Below are 19660 nucleotides of genomic sequence, written 5' to 3'. Positions count from 1 at the left end.
CATGTCTGAGATGTCTAATACAGGCTTGAAAAACAATTGTGAAAAGGATGTGCTGGTATCTGGCTCCCCACCCTCCTTCCAGGGGAACAGGGAGAGGAACTTCTTGTCCAGATTAAGAGATGCAACGACTTCCTGTACGTCTGCCACAGTATAGATTTATCTGCACTAGCTTTCTTTAGGCAAGCAGATTTTCTTTCTTTCAGAAAACATCTTAAGCTCCTTGAATCTCCTTTGTTACAGATTTTAACCTCAGCTATGTTAAAAAGACCTCTTGTTTTGTTTCCAGCTAATATGTTAAACTGTTTTGATGGTAGATTTTTTGCTGAAATCTCATAGTTGTGCTGAACTCACTTCTTGAAAAGGAAAAAAAAAATTATGGGAGACTTCATTTGATTTGCTCTTACATTGCAGAACTGTAATGTTTTCTCAGCTATTATGCAAATAGATTGGCTTTTTAATGTATTGAAAAAAATCACTGTTTATCCCAACTATTTTTAGTAGCCAGAGATTATTATACTCTTGGCATTCAAAAGGATAAATATATTTGCATTATAAACTATTGTTGGCTCTAAATGAAAATCCTTTAATGATATGACCAGTGTATCAGACTAAACTGTGTTTCCAGTTGTGCAAACAGATCCGTCTTTCACGGGTTTCAGCTGCTGGGAAGTTCCTTCTGCCTTGGGTTTTGTGCCTTTTGTACACAGCTCTGTGGCTTTGGGTTGTTCCAGGATATGTTACACCACCAGAAGGGACAAAAGAGCTTTGCACGCTGTTGAATTCAGACATCTGGCATTTGCCATTTCTGTTGCTCTTCCTTTATACCATCTATACCTGTTTAGCTGACAAGTGCACTGTGTTTGCAATCCCATTTGTTTCTCTATGAATTCGAATACATTTCCTTGTAGACAAAATGTGCATGTGTAAAAAGCTGATGTTGGCTGCTGGGGTTTTACAAGATCAGCTTTTAATGTTGTCCTTTTTTTACAGTAGCCTGCACATGGCAGATAACTCTGAAATCTTGTTTTCACAACCTGCTTTGTTTAGTTGTACTTCCCACTGCAGTGATATTTGTGGCAGCATTAGGAAGAAGAAAAAGACTTGTACTCCCCAGAATGACTGATAAACAGCTGTTTTGTAAATGCCTATAGCAGATGAACCATATTCTAATGTTTTTCAGCCTCTAGGCAGGTATTGATTTGAATGTGAATTCATTATTCTAGCTGCACTGGAGTTAAAAATAGCTTGTGTTAGTGAGCCGAATTCTTGGGTATATAGTCACAGCTTTCAGTGCGTGAGACTTCTTTTTTAAAGTCTTATTTTCATAAGAATATGGTTATCTTTGGACTTTCTTCACAAGAGAATAGTGGCTTCCTAGTGCATAACATTTAATACTTCAGCAGCTTGGAATTAGGATTTTTCTTTTTTTTTTCCTTTTCTTTGTTTTGCCTGTTAGAAGAAATTGGCGTCTGTGTAAATTTGTTTCCCATTTCAGTTGCAGATCGTCTGGGCTGTGACCCTCGAACACGTTTCCAGGTCCCACCAAACACCAAGCAGTGGATTGCTTTACTACAGAGAGGAAATTGTACATTTAAAGAGAAAATACTGCGAGCAGCTTCACATAATGCCACAGCTGTGGTCATTTACAACAATGTATCCAGTGAAGAACCTGTCACAATGACTCATCAAGGTAAATAAAATGTCATCTGCTTCACTGTAATGCTTTTGCCATATAAACTACTGCTTAAGAGTCCTTGGCATTGGACAGATGGTATTGCAAGTAACCATTCACTAATGATATTTGCATATATGCAATATAGTGAAATAAGCCAGTAATTCTGCAAAGTTATTTTCCTTTAGCGCACATTTATCCAGTGAGGAACACTTTTCCTCTGCAGTGGGGATGTGGGTGTGTTGGAGTGAGGAAATGCCTGTAAGATCTGAGGAGCAATCTTTCAAACCTTTCTGCAGAAGAGAAGCTAACATACAGATATAATGGGAGATCCAGAATTTCACAAGGCATCTGAACCTGAAGAGTTCTGTAGCAGCATGTCTTCAACTCACTGTTCTGGTGGGGACCTTCAAATGTTAATAGCTGTATTTTGGGATCTGAGCTTGCATGCTTTTTTTAATGACAGTTTACAGAGGATTCTCTTTCTACAATGAAAGTCTGAGTGCCATACAGGAATCAACAGGGATTCCAAAACCAGTGATTTGGAGGGTAACTGCCTCTGTAAATTGTCTAGAATAAAGCTGGAAGTCTGTTTTTCTAGAGAGTTCTCTTGTTTTACAGATGCGTAAAATTTTACTGCTCCTTGTGACTTACTTTTGTTGCTAGAAGCCTCATATGTAAACATTTTCCTTGGTTAAAAATTATTCTTGCAATTCTGATAACTACCTTTTTCATTTTCCAGAAGATTTTCTCCTGTTGGAACTATTTAGCTTAATCAGAAAAGGCATATCTCTATATTTGGTGGTGGTACTGCTGGCTGATTTTTTTTTAGGATATTTTCAGTCTCTTTTAGCATAGAGGGTTGCTTGGAAACTAGAATTTCTTAATTATTGCTCTGCATATTGTCACACAAGTAGAATTCAATTCCTTGACTAAAGAAATGCTGTGGTTGTTTATTTTTTTTTAAACAAGGGAAATGAGGGGTTTGATCTTCCCAACTCTCTATACCACAGGAATTTTGCAGGAGGGTTTTGACCTCCATGTAGCAATTCAAAGCCTGTTGGCAATTGATTTTTATCTCAGGTACCTTCCTTAGACTTTTTTCTGAGCTATCTGCAGGTGAGAAGTTCCATATTCTAATGAAACGTTTTTTGCCACCTTCCCTTTTTTTTTTGTATCCCCCATTTCTCTCTCTACAGTTGTAGTGCAGTCTTAAACCTTCAGCTCTGGAGTCTTTGAACTACTTCTAATATTTATATAAATATGCTCTATTTAACAATGATTGTAGTTTTCCTGTGGTATGGAATACCTCAGTGTGTGAGGAAAAAGGCTACTGCTACTAATACAGCTTTAGGATTGTTGTCTCTATTACATGTTAAATCATATAATGGGTTTGATTATAATTTTAATACCTTCTTTCTCATAATGCTGTGTAGATTGGCACTTGCTTTACAGCAGTAAGATGGGGTCTGTCTTTTATTAGAAAATCCTTGTTAATTCCGTGTTTCAGCTCAGAAGATCAGTCTGTTGCCTTTGAAACTTTATCAATAGGCACAGTAGTTCTGGTTGGTAGAAATACCATCTAAGATGTAAAATTAGAGAACTGCTGTAGGTAAAAGAGTGTCTTGTAAGATAGCCAGGCAGCTGTTTGGGTAGTTGATATTTTGGAAAAAGACCAATACTGTCTTCAGCATGTTGAGTTCCAAATATTTACTCTTTCTTATGGTAAGCTTTAAAAAAGTGCAGTTACTGGAGTATATTTTAGCTTTGTGTATTTGAAATATTGGGTTTTAGGTGCATGTGCTCAGTAGACTCTGGAATCTGCCCTGGTTTGGGCTGAAGGCTCTATCTCAATATTAATGTTGGACTTGAAGTGTTCAAACTACGTGACAGGCTAAAAGTAATGCTTTAGAACTGAGGTAGCACCTGTAATGAAGAGAAATGTTGCTCCACAGCCTTTGTTTTGATTGTTAAGGACATGTGAGGGATTTCCTCAGCAATCACTTTGCAGAGCTTCCTGCAAAGAACTTCCTGGTAGGCTGATGGAGGAATTGTAATTGTGTGTAATTGAGATGTAGACTAGTCCTTTGTTGTTAGCCTCAGCATAGGAAAGGTTTGGAATCCAGCATTCTCCTTCTTGAGAGTTATTCCAGGGGGGAGACAGATTCCTGAGCCTGTGCATAGGGGACGAGTCTTTTCTAACACCGTAGAGCAGATTTGCACACATTCAAGCCATTCCCTGGTCTTCCTTTTTCTGCCTTTTCAACTATAGCACTGCTTGTGTGCTTTTTAGGTGGTGAACAGTCATCTCCGAGGTCTCTTCCAACCTAATTGATTCTGTGTGATCAGCTAATTAGATATTCCAGTGCACTACATCGCTTCTCTTCGGTATTTTCTGTCCCTAAAGGTTGGGAGGAGCTGACCCTGTGTATTTGAGAGCTGTTCTGCACTGATTAGGTTAATGTGTTGGAGCTGATAGCAGGTGAGGATGGAGGTGAGCCACCAAGCTGGTGTTAGCTCCATATGATGTCTATTGCTGTGCAGTATTCCTCTTTTCTTTAAAAATGCAGTATTCACAAAACAATTTGGCAGCTGTGTTCATGACCAAGTTAATGACTCTACATTTGCTTTCCATAGACCAAGGAGAAAGTAGACCTTGTGTTATTTTATATTACTGTAACACAATCTTTGTACGGCTGCATATTAAGCTTTAGAAATATTCTGTCTTCCTGGTGAAGCAGAGAGGAAAGCAGCAAGTGCTTATAATGCACACTATGAGTTGCAAGCTTTCCTGCTTGGATATTTCCATGAATTCCAATCACCCGCTTAGACAGTGTCTGTGGTAAAAATAAATAACACATTACACAGATTTTTGTATGTTGCCCACCCGCAGAGAGGTGATTCCCCGTGAAAAGAGCTTAGGAAGCACTTTTCACCTGTGGGATTAATATTTTATCCAAGCTATTTTATGCTTGAGTACACATTTGAAAATTTTATTCTGATGGAAATTTGTTCATATTCAAAATGTTACTTAGCGGAATGGCAATTCCTTCTGGTGGCTGGATGACAACTGTCACTCTGGAATCAGTCTATCATCACTGTGTCAAATGAACAGTTTCTGCTGCTAATAGCAGAATTTGCTTTCTCTTGTGTCATAGTCCACCAAGTCTTTTCCCCTTCATTTTCACCTTTTTAAAGCAGGTAATGACCTTCAGGAATTGGTCAGCTTTTTCTTTTTTTTAAATACCTGTACTTCTGTTGATGTTATTTGCAAGATTATTTTCTTTTCTTTGTGCATATCCTTGTATATGTCAGTGTATACTTATTTTGCACAATCCTGTAGATGTTTTCTATCATCCTAAGCAAAGGACACCCTTCCCAGCATAGGTTACGTTAGACTATGATGTCACTGGCAGGAAGGCAGTTTTATGAGTGGTTTTGCATGCTGCTTCTGTTAAAGCAAAACTGATACTGTCTAATGTAAAAAAGAGCCTGTGTGGTGAAGAGAAGATGTAGTAGCTGTCTCCTTTATAAGCAGATATGGGAAAAGGAAGAAAATTCATGTTAAATAATATTTTAGGGGTTTTTTGTTGTTGTTTCTGTGTGGCGGAGACAATCCTGTTAAGTACAAAATAGTTAAATATGGGGAGGTTGGAAATGGGTAATTTTTAAGGTCCCTTCCAAGCCATTTTATGATTTTATGATAGTGAATTTCAGTCTTAAAATCTAGACTTTTATTCTGATTTATAGAGAAGAATATGTGCCAAACAAGCTTCTGAAGTTCAAATTTCATACTGAGTATTTATGGAAAAATATAGACAGAAAAAGAGAAACACATATAAAAGATAGTGTCATAATGAAGTTGCTGGGTTCCAGTAACCATGGTTTGTCAGCACATAAGAAATTTCCAGGAGTATATGAACAGCTTTACCTGATACAGGTAAGTCTTAAGGTTTTTTGAACCAAGATGCAGACATATCAAGATCAGTCTTCATTGCTCTTCTAAAGACCCACCTCATTAATTTTCTGGAGGAAGGTGTTTCTGTTCCGTGGTGTGCCCAGGTGACATTCCCCTGCCATGGCACTGTGGAAGAGCTGTCCAGCACGGGCTCCCAGAAACAGGTTCCTTCCAAGGGAAGGATTTTTCATGGCCCTCTGTTTGCTTAAAAAGCACACTGGCGTGGGAAGCAAGGGCTGTACTTGCTTTGAACTGTGCTAAATCTGCCTGTATGTTCTGTGGATTGTTTTAGGTCAGTGGGTCAGAGGCAGGAGGGACAGGAAGCAATTTGAAGTTGTTGCCACCTAATGGCTATTCCACGTTCTTGCCCTCATTCCAAGTGGGTACAATAGAGCTGGCAGTCGAGGTGCCACTGTCCTCTCTGGTGGCACTGATCCCTGAGCACCTCATCTCTTAACTCTGCTGCTTGCCTTTTTCTCGCAAATGTCTCTTTATGTAACTCTCAGCTGAACTGATGCATGAAAGCTCTGGCGGGGTGCACTGCAGATTATCTTGCACAAATGTGTGCTGATGAATATTTTAGCTCTACACCAAATCCCCTGCAAAACTTGCCCTGGATTACTGAGACCTACTTTTAATCCACAGGTCCAAATGAATATTATTCGTTATTAGTTGTTATCATTATTAAAGTGTATTATTAGTAATTTTAGACTATTAGTGAAAAGGAAAGAGCTGAGTCATTAAAGCTGAAGCCTTTATAAAAGGCAAAGCAATTAGTAGTCTAAGCATTGTTTACATATATTTGATCATTTTTTGTTTGTTTTTGCTAATTGAAAATATGGAGGATGAGTGTCAACAGCTTTATTGTTGATCCTGTTTCCCACTGCATTCCTTGGAGGTGTATCAATCAGGAAAATCTGTCACACAGTAGATGGAGGTGTCTGACACTTAGAGACGCGGAGAGGAGTGTTTGGCATGTTGATTCTGGACTGTAAGGAAGCCCTTGTCTCTTCAAGGCAAGGCAGGGAAACCCCTCTACAGAGCCATCATAGCCTTGGTGCCTTGCAGAACTGCTTACCAGTGTTTCTGTGTCATACATGCCTCATCCACAACTGAAATAACAGCAGTCAGGCTCGTTTTAACTCAGCCAGCTGAAAGGGTAATTAGTTCTGTGACTGTGAAAAGGCCCACGGGACTGTTAGTGACTGTAAGTAATTACATTCTTCTTCTTATCCAAAGTCTGAGCTCCAGCAGCAGAGTAATTCCCCATATCTATGGACTCAGTAGAACCAAATTTATGATATTAATCTATGAATATGCTATTTATAAATCTCTCAAAGTATTTTGTAGTGTCCTTGGGTAAGGCTGTCTTGCCATTTCTCTTTGGTGCTTTGCTGAATTTTTTTGGAATGATTGTCTGTGTCCAGATTGACAGATCTGTACAGAAGTCTACAGAAGAAAATACATGAGCATGACAAATTGCCCTTTTTTAGAAATCCCTGGGTTTTTTAGCTGCACCATCCATTAGTGGGAATACTAACTGCTATCCACAAATGGCAAAATGTAAACCACCTGCTAGCAACTGTCACACTATGGAATGCAAGAGACAATTATCAAAATCCAAGTGTGTCTTATATTGGTGAATGGATCAGTGAGGTCCACACTGCATTAATATTATTGAGGAATCAAGAATGTAACACTGTAACAGCTTTTGGACATTGTTCAGAAGTATAGAAAGTGAAGAAAAGCTGTTTTCAAATCAGCAAAAATATCTTCTGAAGATAGGTGGACATGGATATTTCAGGAATGTGTTAAACTGCGACACAGTTTTTTTCAGTGGTGTGTAATGTGTTAGGATTACCCCATTTCCCTAGTCAAAACTTAAAAGTGATCCTTCAGCTTTTTATTCATTTGCATTTGTTCAAGGTTAGAATATAAAATTTGGTCTCCTTTGTTAGCATGCTAATACCTTAACAATACAAGTATTTATGCCTTGAAAGCGACTGCAAATCAGTTTACTTGCCATAAACATTGTTAAATGCCATGTAAAAATGTGAGTAAAAGAAAAAAAATCTGTGCACAGATTGTGGAAAGGGGATGATCAAGTGATACATTTCTTTGTGCCAAGCTTTTTTTATTCCTCTGGCATTATTTAGGTGGAATGTCCATTTCCTTTAAAAAAGATAAAACTGTAGTGCAAGCAGATGCAAAGAAGCATTGCTAAGAGAGTGTGAAATGTCTGTAAAGTCACTGCAACATCTGTCTGCTTTTCTTGTGTCTAGGCTTGGTTTTCCCTAGTGTAAAGAACCCAAAAGGTCACATGCACAAAATGTATATATATATTAATGCAGTTCCCAAAAGTCCTTCCACAGAAAGGGAATATGTGATATATGTGGAATTATCAAGGTGATTCAAAGGAGGGGAGCACAAGAAGAAGCCCCAAGTCCCTGAACCCAATGTCTCTGCTATCCTAGGGGAACTCTGCTGCAGTTCAAATTCCAGGGATTTATAAAGTCTCTCCCCTTCTTGGCCCAGCCATATGTCTGTCCTCCTGCTGCCCATCAGAAGCATTGAAGTAGCATGTTTAAAGACTGGGCAGAGATTCTGCAATTTGAGGGACTCTAACAATAAAGAGGTGGGTGAATATTGTAGCTTTATAGAGGATCTTAATTCTTCTAGCAATGCTTCGTGTGATATGACTTGGGATGGAAGATAGAGGAGCTCCTTGGGTGAGGAGGAGATGATCTGCAGAGAAGCCAAAGCCCAGCACCTTTTGTACATACTGATGTTGTGTTGGATCTTTGAGAGGCTGTGAGCATTGGTTTTCTGGAGTGGGTTGGGTGTAGGAGTGAGACAGCTTGACCTTGACAAGCCTGAGGAAATCCAGGGGTGTGGCTCCCCAGCTCATGTGTATCAGCATGATTTGGACTTGTGAATGAATCAGGATGTGGCTGTGACTACCTGTTTTGATTGCATGCAAATTCCTCCTTAAGAAACATTTCCCTGAGTGTCAGAATAGAGCAATTGGGTTATGAAATAATGTGTCAGCAGTTGTCATCTAAATACAGCCCAACCGTTTTCTCAATTGATTTTTCTGTTTGGCTCTCCTTTTAGGAACTCTTGGTCAGAGTAGATTATAAAGCTGATCAAAATACAGCAAGGACATACTGAGGCATTGTTTCTTGTTAAATGAAGGAGGATGGGATTATAAGTTTATTATTTATCACTTACGAACTTAATTTGCTGCAGACTAGCACAACAAGAATCTGATTAAGCTTTAATATTTGTTTTGAATTTAATTGTGTCACACCCATCTTTGAAAAGCTGCTCTTGCTGTTTCTGGTTTTCTAATCATATGCCTCAATCAATGCCTGCTCTTCTTAAAGGAGCAGGACTGTGTGATGGTCCATCATGTCTGCAGTGCAGCAATGCCTGGCACGTTGCAAAACACTGAAAGGGGTGTAATCATGTTTAGAGGGCACAGAGCAGGACCCTCTCTACCTGACAGAGTGAAACTTGAAATTCTTCATGCTACAGAGAAGAGTTTTGAGTGTTCTTCAGATTCACATTGACAGTATTTCATAGAAGCCTTTTCCTCACTGAACTTGAAATACCTACTTCTTTGCCCTCTTGTGTAGAGAGAATTCAAGTTTTAATTTCAGAAGCCTTTTTATTTAGGTTGTTTTGCATAGGTTTGTGCAGCAACGAGACTTGTGTTTTCTGAAAATACCCGCTCAGTGTTTTGGGATAGAAAGTTGTTCCACTGGTTGTATTTAACTGAGGCACCCTGTGAAAGCCTGACTTTTGGGTAATAGTTTCAAGTGCTGCCCTTCATGATTTTTCTCATGGTAATTTTGTAAAATCTGTTCTGGTGTTTGACACTACATAAAATAGGCATCCTAAACTAAATGTTTACATACAGGGAATAATTCAACATTTTCAATATTATTGAGGCAACAGGAAGACAGATGTTTTAAAATGCAGCTAGTCTCATTTTAAATTAATGTATATTCTTGGCATTAAATTCTTGCCTTGTTTAGAATGCAATAACTGTCAAATATTACAGTCTTTTTCTGTTTTCAGAAGTATTTGATTTGGGACATCTCAAACAACATATTCTACTCTTGAGATTGCTCATGTGTTGACAGCTTGGATGTGCTCTTGTTTACTTTCTGATTAGATCAAAATAAAAATACGTGCAGCTAGACCAGTTTTAATGACTCTGAAGATATGCCAAGGCTCGTCCTCTTGGTGTCTGCTTTCCCATAAACCTGTTTAGAATGTAGGAGTTATTCTTCACAAGGCATTTCTTTCTTTTGCATCAGACAAAAATATTAAGGTACCTGATAAATGTGTGGGTTTCCCCACTGTTGTGCCATGGAATTTTTATTTTAAAACAGTTCTCCCCAGGCCTGCTTTTTCTAGCAGCACCGCTTTGCACACAGGTCAGTATGCCTTTCCCTTACCCTTTATGTCACTGGTTCCATGGATTATATCCTCTGTGGCTGAATCCCTTCCCTTATAGAGGTGATCCTTGCTTCCACCTCTGCTCTCATGCAGCTCAGATGGTGTTTTCACAGAGCTCACAATTGATGTTTTCACAGAGCTCACAATTGGTATCAAAATTTCATATACAGCCATAGCTTTCATTAGTGTTTTCCTGCTTTCTTTGTCGTTTTCTGGGATCCCAAATTCTGTTGGAGTGGTTTCACTGTTAGTTGATGTTATTCCAGGAAATCTGTCGCTCACAGTAATAGGAGTGATCCATTTTCTGGGTACTGAATAGTAGGCCTTGCTGTCTTTTTATTTCTGATATAATACATTCAGAAATGCTTAGCACATAGCTGCAGGATTTTAACAGAAGAATAGGGAAGTAATAGAAGAATAGGGAAGTCTGGCTTTTGAGGATGGGCACGTCTATTTCCAGTTACATTATAATGATGATGATCCTATTGCTGCACTCAGAAGGGCAGTGGAATTTCACTGTCTGAATCCATCTTTTAAGTGACTGTCTGGACCAGTCTTTATCAGGGAACGGGGAATTTGTGTTTTCTAAGGAAGTACTCTGAAATTTTCATCAGCAGAATTATTCAGGTAAATGTGCTATGTTTAGGTTTTTCAGAAAGCAGTGATGGAAGGACTCAGTTGCAGTTAAATTTTCTCTGTTATTTAAAGAGAGGACAGTATTCTTTCACAAGCATGAGATTAGTGCAGTCTGTGTGCTTCATGCTGTGTTTGCAGCATCAGCAGCTACTATCAGAGACTTATTGCAAGGACTTTAGCTTAAAATATCAGCCATTAGCAAATCACTGACCTTTGTTATGAGTATCTGACTTAATTCTCAGTTCTCTGCAAACCTCGTTGCATCAAATCACAGTAGTTCAGTGCCTCCTACAGGTGGTCTGACACTTTCCACACTCAGAGTGGGATCTAAGGTTTTGCCCTCCCCATCTGCAAGGAGGTGGTTGAAGCATTGCAGCCCTGATTGGCAGCTGCATTTTGCCAGGCTGCCTTTGCCTGCAGCCTCCAGTGGATGCTAGGAGGATTGAAGGTGTCTGATGTCTGCTCTTTGAACCATGCCTGTCTTCAGCTTCGGCCTGGTATCCTGGACACACTTAACCATATTTTGAGCTTCAGATAAACATTTGATAGTCAAGAATTAGCAACAACAAAGACGATAAAAAAACCTACAGAAAAATCCCAACACCACAAATATTTGCCTGTGATGGATGGCATTTGTAACATTTCTTTGAGATGACTTTTTATTGACTTTCTGAGCATGCTCTTCTAGAATGGCTAGGGGATGTGAATAGGTCAGTGAAAGAGCAAAGCAGTTTCCTTATGAGCTCTACAGGAAACTCCTGGATGTTGCTGTTCTTCCCATAGTCCTGTTTTTACTGTCTTGTAGGCTTTTAATTTCTTCTGTCTTCTGCTCTCACAATGTAACATTACACAGATTGAATGATTAGTCACAACTTCATCCCTTTTCATACACAGAGTTGTATAACTATCCTAATTAAACATGCACATGGTAAAATTGCAAGCTAGAAAGAGCTGCCTGGGCTTGGATGATAGCAATTAAATGATTTATGTTTACAGACATCAATATTTATCTTATGCCTACCGTCTGTCCTAGCTTGTCATCTGTGGTTCCATGTGTAGTTCATTGGCTTTAGTAAGCAATCCAGATTCTTTTCTCTGGACACTGTGTTCTTGGCTGAGGGGAATATTGCTTTTCATAAGATCATGGAGTAAGACCATATTCTGAGTTTCACAAACACTCTTAGTCTTTCTGTCTTCACCTGAGGATTTTTTCCTGCTGAAGTTTCAGAAATACAAGGTTTCAAGGTGCTTAAAATAAATGAGTCACTGTCTTCTCCTGTCCCCAATTGTTCTCAAACAGGGAGTTCTTGCTAAAATTATTTAGGGTGATGCCCCTGACAAAAATACGGATGAACCAAGTCCCAGTTTCCACTGAGCTTCAGTATGTTAAACAGACACCATTTATTTTTCTTTTCTGCAGTTCTCCTTGGCTCTGGCGGGGTCAGAAGCAGCAGTAGCACTTTGGCTGTTCCCAGTTGAGTCATTTGGAATGCAAATCACTTTGCAGTGATGCCAGAGGTTCCCATTGTGCTGGGCTTTATATAAAACGCGTGACAGATTGTCAGCTTTGTCACATTCCCTGGGCAGCAGGGAATAGGTAGAGGCTTCAGCTTTGGATTCAGATAGAACTGGACTAGTATCAGAAGATCTTTGTCATCTTTGCTTTGCAGATAACTATAAATCATGTTAGAATATTACACTGAGTGCTTTAGCTTGATATTTTGATACATAATTTCTCAGTGCAAATTAATCCTACTGGAGAAGCGTAGCAGAACATGTGCTCTGGGGAATCCAGTCTTCCTGTACCCTTCCCTGCTTTTCTTCCCTGTCTGAACTATATATGAAGAGCAGAAGTGGAGTCTGGGGAAAATATCAAGCAATATAAATTATCTGCTCATGATTGATCTTGCACTGTCTGAGCTGCAGGGATTTGGGGTTGCAGGAGCATGTGCTGCATCTAAATACAGGATCTTGCAGGAAGGGTGTCTCTTGTGCTGTAAAAATGTGCTGCAAGTCTGGGCAGGAACTATCTTCCCAACTGGACAAATAGGAGTCTGGGTAGATGTCCATGAAAATAAAGGTAGTGATGGACTTTTGCTCTGAGATTTGCTGTCTATTAAATATCTTGGTTATTTTTGTATGAAACCAGACTTGGTACTGAAGTGTCTCTTGAGAGCTGGATTAAAGTTGATCTTGTGTGAGTCTTTGCTATACTAGAGATTAAATACATTGTGTTGAGTTTTCATTGCTATTCAGAGCTTTTGAATTACTGTGGCACTGTTTCAAAAATATTCAGAAGGAAACACTTTCTTTTCCTAGTCAGTCCCATGTTAGCAGGACAAGGCCTGAATGACTTTGCCATTTCAATTTTAAATAAAGTTTAAATTTCTTGAGGAAATCAATTTGAGGACTGTGGAATATTTTTTTCAATTATTATGAAAATTTTAATTTCTGAGATGATTGGTTTTGATTCTTTTGAGTAGTTCTATCAGCACAGTCCACATCACCAACATTAGTTGGAAAACTGATGATAGTGACTGTTAATGTTACTATTTAGCATGATAAATTCAAAGAGTAACAAGGGAACATTTAAGGCTCTTGCACAACTCTATTATAAGTCCCCATTTTGGAAAATTATGTAGCTGTCACTCTGAGTTATTGTGCCCAGGGTTTCAAAGGTGCTGCTCTTTTGGCTCTTGAACATCATTTTGTGGATACAGTAGCTTCTTAAAAATTAGGTTGTGATTAAAAGACTTTGAACAAATGCCTTGTGTTAAAATAGTACCTCATGTTCTCTACTGTCACACTAGGTTCTCTGTAGCTTAAATCCACTCTAAATCCAGAATCTTGGTGCTGAAGTCGTTTGCCTTATACAGTTCCTCTCTGAGGGAATGTGAGTTGGAGCAAGCAGATGGAACAAGCAGATGAACAGATTTTGCAAGCATTTTGAAAATAGGTCTTGAAAGGGTTTTTAGTATTGGAAGCAAATAAGTCTGGATGAATAAGAATGAAACTTCACAAGGTTTTTTTTTTTTCTTTCTGGCTTTGGTTTCTCTAAAACTTTTCTTTCTTTTGACTTAGAATTACCCTGTCTTCAAGATCCTCTTTTTTTAATGAGGTCTTTGCTTTAAAACTTAGGTGCTCTCTCTGCTCTATAGGTGATTTTGTTCTTTTTCAGCCAGGCTTATGGTTTTCCTATTATCCTTGTACCAATAATTTTCCCTTTGGGACAGGAAATAGTCTAGAGGCAAGACACTATGAAAACAGATGGCTGCACATTGAAAATGGAGCTGATGAAGCTGACAGCCTCTTTGCAATCCTATCAAGCGTGTCTTTGTATGGGTGATAAAATCAGCAGCCAAACTTCTGCCAAGTTTTTTCCGTTCTCTTCTACTTTGCAGCCACATAACCACACAGGGGAACTTGCATAACTCTCCCCAGCAACACCCATAGCACTGCCTATGCTAAGGGCACTCGAGCAATATTCTCACTCATCTCCTGAATGTTTTTCTGAGAGTTGCCTGTTTAGGTATTCACGGCTTCAGATCTGGAAGAAATGTACTTTTGAAAGCTTGTTCAGACTGCACACAGTAATTACAATGTGGGAAGTACTGTGTACCAGCAGTAGAAATCTGTTACTATGTGTAGAGCTGCAGAGAGTTTAGGGCAAATGTTAGTGCCCTAATTTGAAAATCTGGGTTTGAAGGACGAGGCAGGAGTAGAGTGCCCAGTAGCATGTTCCATGTGCCATAGATGGCTTAGATTAAAACCTCTTGAATTGTCAAATGGCTTTGCATTTGGAAAATCTTATGAGCAGCATGCCATGTTAATTTAAAATAGAAATTAAACCTTTTTCCCCTTTTTATAGGAACTGGAGACATTGTTGCTGTCATGATTACAGAATCAAAGGTTAAGGAGATCCTGAATTACTTGGAGAAGAATATCTCTGTCCTGATGGCCATAGCAGTGGGGTCCCGTGTTCCTCCGAAGAACTTCAGTCGGGGCTCTCTAGTCTTTGTGTCAATATCATTCATTGTTTTGATGATCATTTCTTCAGCATGGTTAATATTTTACTTCATCCAGAAGATCAGGTACACAAGTGCACGTGACAGGAATCAGGTAAGGAGTCTCTTCTTTTCTCTTAAGTCATGGAGATAATATTTCAGTATACAATAATCAATAGAGGACAAATAAGGAATGCCCATCAAACTAGTGTTCAGAATCTCCTTGTTTCAAGGCAGAGCATGTTGCCAGAAAAGGATTTTTATACAGCAAAGTGTTTTCATCCTGAGCAGCACTGGTATAGATCCTATTACATGACAGGAAAGAATCAAACTGAAGCAAAATACTTGAGTTTTGGTTTGTGTAAGTCAAAAAGTCAGATGGATTCTGTGTTGGCTGAGTAATGCATACTGGATGTATGTTGGGAATGAGGAGGAAGTTAAATTGTGAATCAGCTTGTGTAGTGTGGGAATCACTGAGCAAATGTTGCAAATTCTCACCATGCTCTTAAGGATATGTTCTATAATAGTTAAGGTAGTTCAGAAATTGTACAAAAGTATTCCCAAACAATAACCTGTTATGAATATTAGAGTAAAAAAACAAAGGTGTAGAGCTACTTAGTGGTCTGTATTAACTTTCAACTTTATTTAAGATCACTCTTGGTAAGGAGTCCCTAATTCTCCTGGTCATATATTTTAACCAGAATTTTGTCCAATATGCCTTTCTTACATTCTTTTTCAATTCTTAATTTGTTTAAGCACTGAGTTATATATGGCCATACTCAGAGATCTAGACTAAATCAGGTTGTCAACTCAAACACAGATAAACTTTAGAAGTAAATGTTTTACTAGTGTGGACTTAATGACCCTCCACAGTGTGCCTTGGCTTTTATTGAGAAGGGCCAGTAAACCTCAGGAAATCCACAGTGCCCTCTTTGCCCTGTCTCTCTGTCAAGGCTAACTTAGAAACCTTCTGACCTCTAGTCACTGTCACCCCTTTCCCCCAAATCACAGCTGATACACAGCAGCTGACTGTGGGCCAGTTTTTTTGTGTTCTGTCAGACCTAAAATAAATCCAAGCTTACAAAACCTCGGCTGTGGCGCAGGATTTCCTTTTCAGTTACTATAAATAGTGTCTGATGCTGCAGGTCCCATGGGCATCCTGTAGATTTTCTTAAGGATGTCATTCTTAAATGACCACACTGTAGCCAGTACTTAGTGTGGTCCCTTGGGATGGTGAAAGTTTAAATATAACTGTAACTTAATGAATGTCTGTGGAATACCAAATTGTGCCTTCTCTATCCCCTACATGGCTTTAGGCTCCTTCCAAATGTCCACGTTTCAAAACAGTTGCTCCATTGGGAAAGGGCTCCTATGACCTTTTTTCTTTCTTTAGATTTTTACAAAGGTCAGGAGAAACTTGATGAAAATTTTATGCGGTTTAAAAAGCTGAGCTTATTAAACTTTAATAAGAAGGTGGCGACAGCTACAGCTTATTTTTAAAGAGCTTTGAGAGCTTTCACAAAGACTGTACTGTTAGTGATGAAATAACTTGGTTTAGGCTATGATCTTGTTTTTAAGTTATGTCAAGGCACAAGTTTTTCTGGTTTTAAATCAAAGCCATCAAAAACTTGCTGTGTTTTGTAGATAGCACAAGTAGATATTGGTATTTCACATCGTTATTCTTGCGTGCTTCCGCCGGAGGTGTGAAACTCTTTTGCATGTGGAAGTGACCTTTTCCATCCAGACAGTTGTGTGTTTTAAAAGCAAGCATATGCTGTGTGCCTGTGCCCTAACTAAGCAAAGTAGCAAATCCTGAGCATTTCCAGTGTTAGCATGAAAGAGTATTTGTTAAAATTAGAAAATGGAAGACATTGACCTCTTAAACGGAAGAGTTGGAAGTTATTATTTAGCAAATCTATTTATGTAAAAGAACTTCAATACGTTGAAGGAGTTCTGCTGAAATATTGTGCTTTCAATGGGAAAATAATCTTGGAAATTTCTTGTAGAGCATATACAGTCACATGCAGTAGAACGAAATATAGATACTACCCACATTTAAATAGCTGGTGGAGTTGAGGATTTAAGTTAAATGCCATTTCAGCCTCGTTCCTCTCTTAGTAATCAGGCTTTTGGTTATGCAATGGTTATCTACTCCAGCAGTGTGCCCAGTGTGTTCTGTGTCATTAAGTAGTCAGGCCAATATGCTTGTTCTGGGGCATGTAATTTAGATCGGCTTAAATTGACCAAATTCTTGCATATTGAAGTTAGATTTCTGACTCAAGCAAGCATTTAATTTCCCATCCCAGCTCTGCTTCTGATGCTGTGCTTCCTACATGGATGTACTTCAGTAGCTGGGACTGTGGAACTGATTTTTTTCAAATCCTTATTCTAAAAAAAATAAAATAAGAGCTGCTGTTCTGTGAAAATCACAAGGAAGAAAAGTGCTTACATAATTCTAGAATAAGTGGTACAGTCAGTTGTGATACAGACTTCTGAGGTCGCTGTGTTTCACAAATAAAAGCAACTTTCACTGCTGTTTACATGTGGGGAAATGTGTGATACAGGGTGTGCACCTTATGAAGGATTTGGGTTTCAGTTTTGTAGAAGGTGGGCACGAACCCCACACATTCATTGCAGGCTGCAGGAGAGGTTTTGAGAGCTGCATTCTCAAAAGCAGCCCGTCTCTTTCAAAGGCAGAGTACTTAGTACAGGTTGGAGGGGAAAGAGAAAATACATCACTTCTGCTTTTTACGTCAGTTGTAAACCAAGTCTGATGTCTCATGTCCCTGAAGGAAGATTATGGGATCTTTGCTTCATTCAGTGCCCATCTCTGGGACCCCAGTGGGAAAACACTGACCAACAGCTGTTCTTTTTTAGCTGGGAGCTGGGCATTTCAGTAGGAATCAGCACTTGGATGTCAGAAAAGGCTCCTTCCATCTAGCTGTGGTGGTCATAAAGCAGCATAAACAGCAAAAAAAAAAAAAAATTTGGCCTCTGCATTCAGATTGAGGTTATCTTCAGTATTAATTTCAGCTTTATTTAAGTCTGTATTGGCTTATTTAGATTTCATGACCCATCATTTTTTTCTTTTATGAGATTCTGGTGGTTTTGGGTAATAGCAAGAGAGAAACTAGGTTACACTGGGAGGATCTTTTGCATCTCAGAGTAAGATCAGCCTGCTCAGAGTGGAAACATAAAAATAATTCAAGCTGAAGAGAACAAGCAGTATATTGCAGCACACTGAATAAAAACCAGTATGAACAGAATATAATGGGAATCACTGGGAGGGGACATTGCTTCAGCTTTTGTCCTGCAGCCTGGGTTTGATTAGGTTTGCACATCAGTGTTGATTCACTTCTGTGGACTTCTGTACAGCCCATGAGTTTTATGCCCATGCTCATGGAGAGCATTTGAGGATTCAGCTGTTGGCTGTTTTTCCTTCTCATCAAATCTCTGTGCTTTGCTGTGTTTGCATTTTGTCTTATGCTGGCCTGCTGCCATAGTGTGTATTGCAGTGGTATTATTGAGTCCAAATAAGTCATTGTAAAGGACACTAATGAAGCTTGTTTATCAGGGTTAATTTGTGTTCTCTTCTTTATCACTTTATTAGCGTCGTCTTGGAGATGCTGCCAAGAAAGCCATTGGTAAATTGACAACCAGGACAGTAAAGAAGGGTGATAAGGTATAATAATAAGATTTCAACATGATAAACTTGAGCATCATGTTTATTTTTTTGCTGGGGAAACAATCTCATTTTTTTCTTTGTGTTTCTGATTTATGACTGCGTTTCTTGTTGGAGGCTTACTTTGTCCTGTGGCACAATATTTTGTGTACCTGTTAGTATTGATGTGTGCTGTATATTTCAAAGAAGGTTTTCCTGCTTAAATACTATTTGCTCTCCATCTGGCAACTGTGACTGAGGGAGGTTTTGTGTGCTGGCTGACTGGGAGGGTGTCCTGGCATGAGTAGATAGCACTGGCATTGTTTATGTGGAATTTTAAAGCTTAGAACCTTATCATATGTAAGTTTTGTAAAGGAAAAAATAAATTTAAAAGACAGGTAATTGAAGATAATCTCTTAAGTAAAATACAACTATTCAGTCAGTGAAGGGGAAGCATAAAGATGTATTTCAGTCAAAGTTACTCCAAGAATATTTCTTGCTAATATACAGACTAAAATATACCATGTGTTATGTCCTAGGCTTTTTCCACTTTTGAGAGCAGTATTGCTTTATTTTTGATTCTGAAAGGAAAAAAAAGGTCATTTAATCTTGCTGAATTTTAGCTTTAATTTTCAAAAGGCAGGGGAATTCTGGCTATGATTTGATTTTTAAAATATTATTTCTTAGGGCCTTTTTATCGTGATTCCTTTTTTCTTTCTTACCAGCACTATCAGCACTGAGAGATTAGGAAGTGATAGGAAAATTTGCTTCCAGAGAGAAGGCAGAGCAAATGTCTTTCTGTTCTTCCTCCCTCCCTATGTAGTTCTATTTCAGAGCAGCCCACTGCACTAAATCTTTTCTGTGATGGGAGAACATACAAATTAGAGGAACCTTTCCATGCAAAACAATGCTGTTGTCTTGACAGCGTAAATTCAGAGCTGGCAAGTGCTATGTAGGTTGCAGTACAGGCAGCATGAGGTGCACATGCAGGGGAACAGAGTGGGAAAAACCTTTTCTTCCTCAGAGGAGCCATCAGGATTCTCTGTGTGCAGCCCTGGCTGGTGCTGACCAGGAGTGGCTGTGGCCTTGCTCTGGTCCCTGTCTTGGTGTCTGGCTTGTAGCTGGTTGGCTTCAAAAAGAATAATGAAGTTGAACTAAGAGGAGGCACAGCCTGTTTTGTGTCACGAGCCCAAACATTTTAAATATGTATTGTTGATGCCATATCTATATGCAAACGAATTTCCCCCCTTTTTCATTTGAGA

General features: G+C 39.0%; 1 protein-coding gene across 4 annotated transcripts in view; it reads left to right on the top strand.

Moving 5' to 3' along the window:
* Window positions 1–19660, top strand: part of RNF130 (ring finger protein 130) — a 55742-nt gene that overhangs the window by 9289 nt on the left and 26793 nt on the right. For all 4 annotated transcript variants that reach the window (XM_038149929.1, XM_038149930.1, XM_038149931.1 and 1 more), the window contains 3 exons: window positions 1496–1690; window positions 14602–14852; window positions 18348–18419. In XM_038149929.1, the coding sequence (XP_038005857.1) occupies window positions 1496–1690; window positions 14602–14852; window positions 18348–18419 (518 nt within the window). The remainder of the gene's footprint in view (window positions 1–1495; window positions 1691–14601; window positions 14853–18347; window positions 18420–19660) is intronic.

Source organism: Motacilla alba, chromosome 13 (genome assembly GCF_015832195.1).
Source record: "Motacilla alba alba isolate MOTALB_02 chromosome 13, Motacilla_alba_V1.0_pri, whole genome shotgun sequence".
Lineage (NCBI taxonomy): Eukaryota > Metazoa > Chordata > Aves > Passeriformes > Motacillidae > Motacilla > Motacilla alba.
The sequence above is the reverse complement of the archived record's forward strand: the minus strand, read 5'-3'. Positions and strand labels throughout refer to the sequence as shown.